Source organism: Narcine bancroftii, chromosome 6 (genome assembly GCF_036971445.1).
Source record: "Narcine bancroftii isolate sNarBan1 chromosome 6, sNarBan1.hap1, whole genome shotgun sequence".
Classification (NCBI taxonomy): Eukaryota; Metazoa; Chordata; class Chondrichthyes; order Torpediniformes; family Narcinidae; genus Narcine; species Narcine bancroftii.
Window position 1 is genome coordinate 145,850,538 of NC_091474.1, and position 12,559 is coordinate 145,863,096.

Genomic DNA, 12,559 nt, shown 5'->3' on the forward strand with positions numbered 1-12,559 from the left:
ATCTGGCAAAAAAAACTCATGGTGTAACCTCTGCTCTTCACATTGATTTCAAGGCCCAGACTATCCACAGCAGACATCATGAGACACTAAAAAGCCACCAATGGTATATTTACAAAATGCTTTAAATTCATTGAAGGGTATGTTAACTTACATCCTTGTCCTCTCCAAGTTCATGTTTCGGATCCAGGTCTCTTCATCAGAATTTTGATTTCTATTGACATCAACTATGTTTTATTATTGGAATTTGATAAGGATCAAATAGCAAATATCACAGGGATGTCTAATTGAAGTTGATTGACATGGTTAACTCCACTATCCTCTTTCAATACCTCTTCATTATCATCCAACTGGATGCTATGGTCACAACTAGAGAATGATCAAGAATGGCCTTCCTTCCCATACCTACTGTGACTCAGGCCAATCTTTAATAGGTGAGGTTAAGAGGGATAGGTGGTGCCTTCTGGAAAGATTTTCATATCCCTCATGCTCATCTGGTGTCTTTCCATGGAACTTGCGGAATTGCCATTTCCCACTACAACCATCCTAGTAAAACATTTCATTTTATTGAAATATTGTATTGAAAGGCCATTCCAGAAATTAAATAAACAGAAAATTTTACAAACTAGATTGATTTAAAAATAAAATCCCAAGACCATGTAATTATTTTAAATATCTAATAGCTTGGTGTATGCTTCCTTCATTGATTTGTATTCTGTTCTTTGATCCATACACGATCGTGTGCAGATTAATTGGCAACAACTGTAATAAATATTGCCCAGCACACAAGTCTTTTTGGGGATTACTCCTCTCTCTCTATTGTGCTTCAGGGCACTTTTCAGTTTTGTTGTTCTATGAACTTAAGATCTTTTTGTGATGATTTTGTTTCAGTCTGTTCCTTCCTACGATGATATCCAAAGGAAAATGCGCCAACTTGCTGAATTTTTGGATCTGCCTAGTTTTCCTGAAATAACTGAAAAATGTTTCCTCCATCCATATTTACTTTGTATCAAATATTTATTAGAAGCCAACTTGCCAGGTAACTTCTTACAAGTACTTCAAAATTATACAGCTAAGAACATCAGTGCCCCCCCCATCTAAATTGGAAGCATAATATTTATGCTTAAAGGGGGGTCAGGATTGCAAATTAGAGTTTGTGTTTCTATGCATTTCGGGTGATATAGGGAGAGGAATAAAAGGGGAGTTTTTTTTTAAAAATTGTTACAGATGAGACCAGATAGATTGCAAAGATTGTTGAGTGATACTTTATTGTTTGAGCACAGTTTAGGCAAATTCAAACCAATAAGTCAACAAAAGTAGAATATTTCAATTACTGCAAATACTTCGGAGGATGTAATTAGTGAAGAAGGAATTGATGCCACAGGTTTTGTAAATTGCACAGAACAATTTTTTCAATCTTTAGGCAGAAAACAAAGGGAAAGGAGAGGGTGAAGAATTTTGGATTGTTCAGTGAAAAGGTGTGGAATGAATACAAGTATTAATTATAATTTGATTAAATATAGTTATGGAGAAAATAAAACTGGAAGCAAACATTTCACAGTGGAGGAGGGGCAAAACAATTTTCAGGTTGGGAAATGATTTATCGAAATTGAATTAGAAATTGCTATCTGAAGGTGAATTGGTTTTGGAACAAGGAGAGGTATTCAAGATGGTGAAGAAACTGATCTTCATCCAGAGGTAGACAGGGAATCTATAGCTGAAAATGTAACGGAGAGAAGAAAGCCCTCATCACATGTAAAATATACTTTGATTTACATTTGACCTGCAGTACAATGGAGGTCCCCAATGTAAAAGGGGATTAAGTGGGGGAGTTAAATTTCAACTGGCTGCTAAATTATAAACTGCCACATAAAATGTGAGTTTTTTTGGAATAAATATGTACATCTATTCTGCAAAACAGTTCAACAAAGGTTGTTTGCTTTTTCCAGGATATTTGTAGTTAGGGATATAACCATTGAGCTGGAAGTTTTAAAAGCTATTGAACAACATCCATATTGAAATGTTTGGTTCTGTCTGTTACAATTGAACTGTACCTTTTACAGGATCTGAATCTCTTAGGTTTAGGTCTCAATGTGGGTGCAGTATAATAAAAACAAAATAGATCAGTTGAGTTACCTTCTACTGAATGATGTGACCTGGATTTTGTATTTGTTGGGAAAGCACATCTTGAAGAAAGCTGCCCATAAAGCTCTGGCTCCCTCTGTAACATTAACTTTCACTTTTTTGATGTCATTTGCATTCTTGGTGTCCATGCAGCCAGTTATACTGATAACTTCTTACTAAAATGCCAAAACTTAAAAAGTGCAATTTTAAAAATATTTTAATAATTTTTTCAGAAGTTGATTTAGAAAAAACATTGATAAAAGATTGTTCGAAATTTCAACATTATAAATATTAAAAAAGACTTTTATTAGTTTTAAAGCTACAAAAGGCTTATCCAATTGACTTAGAATCCATATGCATACAATTGGTAATTTGGAGCCAGAGAGTGTGTTCAAGCTATTGAATAAAAAATATAATGAAACATAAGCCATTCAGACTAAGTGATGGCATGAATTTTTCCTAAAAACTTTGTTTTCTGCTGATTGATTTTTCATGATGAACTGGAGAAGGCTGCGAGTTGCTTGTAGAGGAGCAGCCTCTGGGTTCCTGTGTTTAACTATGATTATACACACCAGAAGTTACTGCCATTTTCTTGCTTTAGGGACAATGAACCCTGATAATGTCATTGACAGTCAAACTATAAAATTCAGGCAATTTACTACTTGCATATGGAATAAATAAGTGGTTGAGGAACAGGATTTGAACTATTGATAAATGCTGTACTTGGCCCTGTATAACTTCCAATCATGTTTTTTTAACTTTACAAATGGTGTGAAATTAGTGTTTTTAAAATGCAATCCTGTTACCTAAAATAGATATAATTTCAATTGTGTAAGTGTGTTAATAGGTATGCCAATAAATCTTAAATGTTATTGGTGAAAGGGTTGTATAAATCAAGCAGGCACAATAAGCCTCATCCGTCTCTTAAAAGAGTATATTAGTGCATTGGAGGATGCGCAACAAGAAGGCAATAATTAAGGGATTAAATATGTTGCTCTTGTATAATTACAATTAATACAACCAGAATAATTACCAACATAATATGAACAATTTGCAGTTAGCCTCACCTACTCTAACAAACTCTTTTGTTTTCCATTAGAACTGTAAAGACTAGTTGCCCTGCTTATGTCCATCAATATTTATAGTCATTAATACTATAAAAACAGCTATCACAGATCATTAACTATTCTAGCTGGGCTGGCCCTGAATATCCTCTATTTAAAAATAAATTTGATTATCCTGTGAATGTTTATTTATAAACATTCAGTTAAACTGGAGTGAGTGATGTATAAAAGTAGAGGTGTTTGTATTAGTATCTAAAACTAGTTTTACTGAGATAAAGTTCAAGGAAAATATAGAGAACTTACTATGCAGCATTAAGAATTACTTAGAAGTTGCTTTGATTTTAATTTTTCATTGGTTATCTCAAACTAGAGGGCATGCATATTTGGACACAAAGACTGGTGAAGAAAATGGGCATTGGTGAGGTGGACTATCTAACTTTTCACCCATTATCCAGAAGGGCAAAAACCATCAAGTATGAAGTTCAGGCTGTGGCAGTGATTGTCATTACTTTGAAACTGCTGTTTGTACTTGATGACAAGCATGAGTGGTAAGTCGCTTGCTGTATATCATAAAATATCGCAGAGTCGGAAAGGACTGATTTTTAAAACAATTTTTTTTGTACCATTTTAACAGGTTGCTATCTAAGCGAGCAGATGAGATAAACAAGCAAAGCTGTGAAGGTATTTTATGATATTTGTTGTAAGATGTGTAAAACTAAATTCCGACAGTATAGCAGTCAGGAAGGACCTATAACATAACATAACATAACAATTACAGCACGGAAAAAGGCCATTAGGCCCTTCTAGTCCGCACCGAACCAAACACCCCTTTCTAATCCCACCTCCCTGCACAATGCCCATAACCCTCCATCTTCCTCTCATCCATATACCTGTCCAACCTTTTCTTAAATAATACAATTGACTCCGCCGCCACTAGCATACATTTCTTTTTGATTTTCTATTCTGCTCAATAGATAGAATAATACTGAGGAAGGCAATTCAATTCATCAAATTTACAGTAAATTGTCTCTTTTACAGAGCAATCCATTTCTCTTCCGCTCATCGTATTCTTTCCCCATATCCTTGTTTTCCTTGTTCCAACTTTTAAATTAAATTTAGGCATACAGCATGCTAACAGGTCATTTCATCTCACGAATCCGTGCCGCCCAATTTACCCCCATTTAACCTACACCGCCAGTATGTTTTTGAACGGTGGGAGGAAACTGGAGCCCCGAAGAAACCCCACTCAGACACATGGAGAATCTCCAAACTCCTTACAGACTGTGAGGGATTCAAACCCTGGTCTGGACCCGATTGCTGGCGCTGTAAAGGCGCTGCGCTAACTGTTATGCCAACCGTGCATTTAATCAATTATCTTTTGAAGACTATTCTCTTTTGCAGGTGGTCTCACAGTTGATTTCCACTATTTTGGTCTCTCTTTTCTGTGTCCTCTCCATAATCTTCCAAAGTATCTAAAATGTTGCACTCAGAATTGTACCTAATACACCAGTTTTGGCATGAACAATGTCCTATACAGATTCACTATAACTTGATTGCTTTTGTGCTCCATACCTCTTTCATTCCAGTGCCTTTATTCTTCACAAATGCTTTTGAGAAAAGAATCTGAATCACTTAATTATAAATGGTCTATTTTCATTTGATATGTTAGCACCCAAAAGTATATGGATTAAGTTTATGTGATAGGTTTTGTTAACATGTGAAGTGGTAATCCTAATCCTCCAGTTTGGAAATAATTGAGGGGCATCTTCTAACAAAAAAACGAATTTTTGAATTAAAATGGGACACATTAGAATGAAGGGCAAGATGTTTTCTTTGAATGTGCCAGTATGCTTCAAGTGCATTTTTCTTTTTAGTATAAATTACACCATAATTAAACAAAACACATTTTTAAAGTGTGATGTAATTTTAATGTTGTGATCTAAAGTAAAATCAGAATAGAGAAAATACAGTCAATCTGGGCAGAATCTTCATTACAACTCTTTTCTTGCATGACTTCTGTCCTGTTAGGCATTAAGCATTTTCAGTTCCGAAAATGGTACAAGGTAATGAAAAACTCTTTGGATGAAAGTGAAAAGGAAGTGGAAGAACAGACAGCCAGGTACGTGATCCGTTGTTACTTGTCTAAAAAAAATTGCTGAACGATTAATTTGCTCTGAAAAAAATTCAGTGTTTAAATTGATTAATGTTGCTCTAATTTTTTTTTCTGTTTGTCACAAAGTCGTGCACCTGGATGAAATGTACCCAAGAATACAAGCGATTTGACCAAAGATTAACCAAAAATGCTTTTTTTTTTTCAGTTCTCTGGAAGGCTGAATCAAACATTGTATGGATTGGAAGGTCATTATAGGGGCAAAAGGAAATTAGGAAGATAGTTCCACAGGAGAGCAGAAATTAAAAGTTCTGAAAACTCGTACCCTGCTGGAAACTATCACTATTTTCTTCACACATCACATGAACTGCCAAATTTTCTGCCAACTGCAAATTTAGAAATTGTGGCTTTTATCTTGCTCTTGTCTTTATCTGGTCCACTCTTGTCTTATACCCACTTCAAGATGAATTCTGGATATTATTGCCATGTATTTTTGCCTTCCCAAATGTCCCTTCTGATTCAATTGTCTAGTTCCTGTCCCACTAACAAACTCGTTTCACACCTTCCCAATAATACTAGCAATATTCTCCATGAAAATGTTGGTCGCCATCATATTAAAGTACAGTTTGTCCATCCCAGAAGTCCCAATTTGTCAAAAATCTAAAGCTTTCCCTGCTACGCTGTTTCTCCAGTCATTCATTCATTTGATTTTTCTTCCTATTTCTGTAATCACAGATCTGTGTTGACAGTAGTTCAGAAATTACCTTTGAAATCCTGCTTTTTAAAATCTCTCCAAGCTCCATAAACTCTGCCTAAATGACTTTTCCTCTCCATCAATGTTGCTGGTTCTGATGGACCATAACCTGTGGCTATTTTCCCCCCTCACTGAAGCCGTCGAGTGACCATTTTGACCATGACATCAGGGAGACCATATACTGTAACATTTCAGAGTCTCATTAATCACTACAGCATGTCCCACTAACTATTGTATTTACAACCTTCATTGAGTCTATGAGTTGTTGGTCCCAGGAAAAGGTTAATTGTATATTGTTGTATAAAGAGGTTGAGCAATATCAGTCAGTATTTTAGGGAGAAATTATCATTTATTTTCAGCCATAATTATATAAATTGTTTAGTGCATAAAATGCAAGGAAAATACCATTTTATACTAATTTATTTTGGTGCAGTGGTATGTGGTGTTAAGGTGAAGAATCTTTTTGCATGCAGTATCCAGACCATCAGTGTCATGTTGCCCAGTAACTCTGCATAATTTCTGGGACTTGCTAATTGATTTGTGTTCAAGGTTCCTTTATTGTCATTGTAATAGTACAGAATTCCAATTGTAAAACAGGTACACAATCCTTTATCCGGACATCTAAAATCCGGAAAGCTCCAAAGACCGGCATTTTTTTCCTGGTGCAGGTACAGCAGAGGGAGAGGTGGCAGCGTGACTGGGGCAGGCGAGGGTGGAGATAGACAGCAGCGCAACTCGGGCAGGCGAGAGGGGGGAGAGAGACGGCAGCACAACTCAGGTAAACGAGGGGGAGAGAGACGGCAATGCAGCTGGAAGGGGGTGGATACGGCAGCACAATTCAGGTGGGCTTAAATCTGGAAAAATCTGAAATTTGGAACACTCTGTCCCCCAATGGTTCCGGATAAAGGATTGTGTACCTACTTGGTCTTCTTTTGAACACATTTTTAACAAAAGGAAGAACGGTTTGAATGAATTTCTGGGCCAGTATCTTTGTTTTGCTCAACAATTCTGTTGTGCCTTGACTTTGATGCAAAGAAACTGGAAACATTTACACAAATGCAGTTCTTATGAGTCATTGAAATAGCATTTGTCTTTTTTTATTGGTAACCACATTTGAGTGCCTCCAGCTGCATTGCTGAAGGCAAATTCAATTATGAAGTTACAACATGTATCTAAAAATAGTGTTAAAATGTGCATTGTGTTTCGTCGCAGGCACCTATGGAAGTGTGAAAAGCCACTTTTCTTTTCTATAAAAAAACAATCGGTAGTCTACAAAAAGAAACGTAAGTGAATTTATTTTATCAGTGTTACTGATGGGCATTGTTTTTTCATGAGAAATAATTTTGTTTTGTCTAAATTATCAATATTCACATATTTTTAAATTGCGTCAATATGAATGAACATTTCCTAAGCTATTCAACAGGGGAAAATATAACATTTTGTTTATTGTTGGTTTCTAAGGCTACAAATTCCTGTTTACCTCGAGGACATGACTCCATCTATGCTGACTTCCCAGTGGTGTATATTTTGATATTGCTTATTTAAACTTTGTGTGCTCAGTGAGTTGCAGCTTAAAGTATAAAATGTTATGATCTATAAGAGCTATTCTAAATTCCAGCAATTTATTTTCTGACGCTTGAAAGTCAGGTTTTGCTTAGTGGTTTTGTGGCGTTCTGCCAGTCATGAAAAATGACTAGTGAGCGATTGAGTTGTAGAAATTCATTTAACTGGAAAGGAAATGGAAGCAGAAAAATGCCAGAAACATTCAACAAGTCAATTAGCCAAAAAGTCTCTGATCAAAAAGTTAGCTCCATTATTCTTTTCACAGATACTACCTGGCCTGCTGAGTGTTCACAGCACTTTTTGATTTTATTTCTGATTTAAATATTTGCTTTCTTTTCCTTTTCATTAGTTGGAAATGAATATGGAACAAAATAACAATTTTTTTAAAAAGTGGATTGCAGTTGTGAAAATGGTTGTTAAGTAAATAGCATGCATTACTGGTTGCACATCAATAATGTCAGAATTGAGATACAGTGGAAAGGTTGTAGATTCAAGTGATCAAGATATGATCAGAATTTATCTCTGCACTAATATTTCAAACCCCTTATTCATGAGAAGGCTATTAATTTTTCAGGAATCTGTGTCAGATTACAATTAAAAATCATCAGATTAAAACAATTATGAAAAATCAAGAACACATGAAATTTTGTCAGAATTTGGAAAGAGTACCTGATCCACAAATATGTGCGTAGGCCACAGAAATGTATGGTTTATTCTTAGATGAGTTGGTTCCTATCAAAATACTATAGAGAGAGATCTTTAATGCAGATGGATAAACTACCAGAAATTAGCCATTATGCCCTCACAATGGTGACTGAATGGGGGTGTGGAAGACCACTTCTTTGAATACATTTAGCTACAGGTATTTTAAGTTACAACTAAATTAAGGGTGTGATTTATAACTGATTTGAGGCTTTTTTTACATCACTTTTCAACTTGATCGTGAATCTGACATTTAGATTTTCTTTGCTAGGCTAAGGCAGCTAGTTGCTACCTTGTCAGATGACTTGAGTCTGAGTAGTGTGCATTGGCCTCCAAGGAAGGCCCCATTACTGAACATTTTGCCTTCAAATGACACCATATGTATCTTGGTTCATTAGCAAAAAAAATTCATGGAGAATGCTAAATGATTTTTATCACCACCTCTGAGACTTTGCCCCTTTCATCTATCCAAATAAACTTGACAGGATAAAAAGCAGTGGCTGATTTTCATGGTCCAATTGATGATCTGGCTGAACTCTGAATGAACTGGTGACCAACTTTCTGCTGTTTAGCTCAAATTTGAGTCTTGTAGAATAATTGCTCACCAGCCATTGGAGGGAGTTGATCACCAGAGTACATTGGAAGCTAATGCAAGGTAACGGAAAAGGCTATCAACATCTTGCATATTGTTGAATAGAAAATTGACCACATAATCTCAAAACTAGCTGGTATTGAGAATTACTGTTTATAAAAGAAACTGGGGTCTTGTTATTTTCTGGTTTCAAATGTGTCAATTATTTGATTTTAGGTATTATCCATAGTCTAAAGAAACAATTTGTTAGACTTACTTCCCAGCCAGTGTTGGAAAAGAAAAGACCTTCTAGTTTCTGGTTCAGCTGGAATGAAGGCATTCTGGAAAGACCTTGTTTTCACGGAGATAGCCTCAAAGGATATGATAATGAAAAAAGTGAAAAGATCATAAATGTCAACGAACGCTACTGGCTCTGTTGTCTGAAAATCTGCAACGAGAAGTATGTAATTTTGTTCCATAAACAATGCTATCATATGAACATTGCTGTCATTAATTCCTGAATGTGACTTTGCAGTTAAATTTCTGAAATATTAATTAACAAAAATAACTTTCAATTTAATGTCTGGATATGTATGCAAGCATGGTTACATAATTTAACACAATATTTATAAATGAGAACACAACAGCAGCAGATTTAGGCAGTATCCTGGTCTGCTCTGCCCTTATCATAGATGATGCTGGCTTTAAGTCTGCTTTACTGTTTGATTCCAGTATCCATTTATTTCATGGATATAGAATGATTCCCAGAGACAGAAAAGTAGCAAGTGTAGCCCACTATTAAAGAGACAGAGAAAACACGTAGGGAAGAACAACAAATTAGTCTGACATTAGTAACTGAAAGATGCTGGAATCTATTATAGGATTGGGCTGAATGAACATTGATTTTCAAAAGAGAAATTACATGGGATGAACCTTTTCAAGTAGATTAAGGCTGTAATGAGCAGAATACAATGGAAGGAACAGGTAGACGTGGTGTACAGTGAAACCCCATTAGAACATGATTGTTGGGGTCCATAAAATCTCATCGTTAAAAAAGCGGGGTTGTGCTAAATTAGGGTTTCAATAAATTGTTGTTGTTACAGTTGAAATTAAAGCACAAATTAATTTTTAGAAAAACAGAAATTGCATTTTTGCCGGCAGAAAACAAATAAAATGAGTGACGCTGAACACTCAGCTTAACGCTGCTCAGCAGCATGCTTAAACATGTTTTGAAGTAGCAAGAACTACATTTGTGGAGAGACCACTCGCAACTCTGCCTATAGTCGGTCAGAGTAACAAGTGGCAGAGGGGAGAACTCAACCCTTGCTGGATTTTTTTTTAAATTTTTTATTTTTCACACCATAAATCACATTAACCATGATACACACTTTCCTTTTCACACATATACAGTGCCATTTTCTCCTCCCTCCTCCCATCCCACCCTCCTTACCTCCCCCCTCCCGTCCATTTAAGGTACAAAATCTAGGATACATTAAACCAGTCAGACAATGTTGTCATTCAATTAAAAATACACCAGAAATTCCACTGAGTCCATTCTTTTCATTTCCTTTTCCTTCCGTTAACTTAGGTAGTGATTGTCCCCGGTAGGTTTTCGCTATTGTGTTTCATGTAAGGCTCCCATATTTGTTCAAATATTTCAATATTATTTCTTAAACTATATGTTATTTTTTCTAATGGAATACATTTATTCATTTCTATATACCATTGTTGTATTTTCAAATTATCTTCCAATTTCCAGGTTGACATAATACATTTTTTTGCTATGGCTAGAGCTATCTTAACAAATCTTTTTTGTGCATCCTCCAAATCAATTCCAAATTCTTTGTTTTTTATGTTACTTAGGAGGAAGATCTCTGGATTCTTTGGTATATTGTTTTCTATCATTTTATTTAATATCTGATTTAGATCTTCCCAAAATTTTTCTACTTTCTCACATGTCCAGATTGCATGAATTGTTGTTCCCATTTCTTTTTTTACATCGAAAACATCTATCAGATACTGTTGAGTCCCATTTATTTAACTTTTGAGGTGTAATGTATAGCCTGTGGATCCAGTTATATTGTATCATATGTAACCTCGTATTTATTGTATTTCTCATCATTCCAGAGCATAACTTCTCCCATGTTTCCTTTTTTATCTTTATATTTAAATCTTGTTCCCATTTTTGTTTAGTTTTACCATTTGTTTCCTCATTCTCCTTTTCTTGCAGTTTAATATACATATTTGTTGTAAATCTTTTGATTATCATTGTATCTGTAATCACATATTCAAAGTTACTTCCCTCTGGCAAACTCAAACTGCTTCCTAATTTATCCTTCAAGTAGGATCTCAATTGGTAATATGCCAGCGCTGTATCTTGAGTTATATTGTATTTATCTTTCATTTGTTCAAAGGATAATAATATATTTCCTGAAAAACAATTTTCTATTCTTTTAATCCCTTTTTTCCTCCCATTCTCTAAAGGAAAGGTTATCTATTGTAAAAGGGAGTAACTTGTTTTGCGTCAATATTAGTTTTGGTAATTGATAATTTGTTTTATTTCTTTCTACATGAATCTTCTCCCAAATATTGAGTAGATGATGTAATACTGGAGAACTTCTATGTTGTACCAATTTTTCATCCCATTTATATAATATGTGTTCAGGTATCTTTTCCCCTATTTTATCTAATTCTAATCTAGTCCAATCTGGCTTTTCCCTTGTTTGATAAAAATCTGATAGGTATCTTAATTGTGCGGCTCTATAATAATTTTTAAAGTTTGGCAGTTGTAAGCCTCCTTGTTTATACCATTCTGTTAATTTATCTAGTGCTATCCTCGGTTTCCCCCCTTTCCATAAAAATTTCCTTATTATTTTCTTTAACTCCTTGAAGAATTTCTCTGTCAGGTGTATTGGCAATGCCTGAAATAGGTATAATATCCTTGGAAAAATGTTCATTTTAATACAGTTTATCCTTCCTATTAGTGTTAGTGGTAAATCTTTCCAATGCTCTAAATCATCCTGTAATTTTTTCATTAGTGGATAATAATTGAGTTTATATAGTTGGCCGAGATTTTTATTTATTTGTATACCTAGGTATCTTATTGCTTGCATTTGCCATCTAAATGGTGATTCCTTCTTAAATTTTGAGAAATCCGCATTATTCATAGGCATTGCTTCACTTTTATTTACGTTTATGTTGTAACCCGACACTTCTCCATATTCCTTCAATTTCTTATATAATTCTTTTATTGATAGTTCTGGTTCTGTTAAGTATACTATAACATCATCCGCAAATAAACTGATTTTATATTCCTTGTCTTTTATTTTTATCCCTTTTATATTATTTTCTGTTCTTATCAATTCTGCTAGTGGTTCTATAGCTAACGCAAACAATAAAGGTGATAGTGGGCATCCCTGCCGTGTTGACCTGCTTAAGTTAAATTGCTTTGATACATGTCCATTTACTGTCACTTTCGCTAATGGTCCCTTATATAATGCTTTAATCCAATTAATATACTTCTCCGGTTAACTGAATTTTTGCAATACTTTGAACAAATAATTCCATTCTACTCTGTCAAAGGCCTTCTCTGCGTCTAAAGCAACTGCTACTGTTGGCGCTTTATTCCCTTCTACTGCATGAATTAAGTTAATAAATTTACAAATATTGTCTGT

General features: G+C 34.9%; 1 protein-coding gene and 1 long non-coding RNA gene across 13 annotated transcripts in view; one reads left to right on the forward strand and one right to left on the reverse strand.

Annotated features, from left to right (window-relative positions):
- Positions 1-12,559, forward strand: part of taf1b (TATA box binding protein (Tbp)-associated factor, RNA polymerase I, B) — a 191,272-nt gene that overhangs the window by 160,809 nt on the left and 17,904 nt on the right. For all 8 annotated transcript variants that reach the window (XR_011340394.1, XR_011340395.1, XM_069886263.1 and 5 more), the window contains 6 exons: positions 889-1,036; positions 3,556-3,733; positions 3,820-3,866; positions 5,214-5,304; positions 7,262-7,332; positions 9,123-9,345. Coding sequence is in view for 6 of the 8 variants with exons in the window: in XM_069886263.1 (XP_069742364.1) it covers positions 889-1,036; positions 3,556-3,733; positions 3,820-3,866; positions 5,214-5,304; positions 7,262-7,332; positions 9,123-9,345 (758 nt within the window). In the remaining 2 variants the exon portion in view is untranslated. The remainder of the gene's footprint in view (positions 1-888; positions 1,037-3,555; positions 3,734-3,819; positions 3,867-5,213; positions 5,305-7,261; positions 7,333-9,122; positions 9,346-12,559) is intronic.
- The window catches only part of LOC138736565 (uncharacterized), a 37,236-nt gene that overhangs the window by 962 nt on the left and 23,715 nt on the right, over positions 1-12,559 (reverse strand). Inside the window, exons 3-6 of one of the 5 annotated variants that reach the window (XR_011340398.1) lie at positions 9,163-9,333; positions 4,758-4,792; positions 2,134-2,311; positions 152-211 (exon numbers count right to left, since the gene is read on the reverse strand). This is a non-coding gene — a long non-coding RNA (uncharacterized lncRNA). Of the gene's footprint in view, positions 1-151; positions 225-2,133; positions 2,312-4,757; positions 4,793-9,162; positions 9,334-12,559 lie in introns of all 5 variants that reach the window. The other 4 variants (XR_011340397.1, XR_011340400.1, XR_011340399.1 and 1 more) reach the window with 4 other exon arrangements.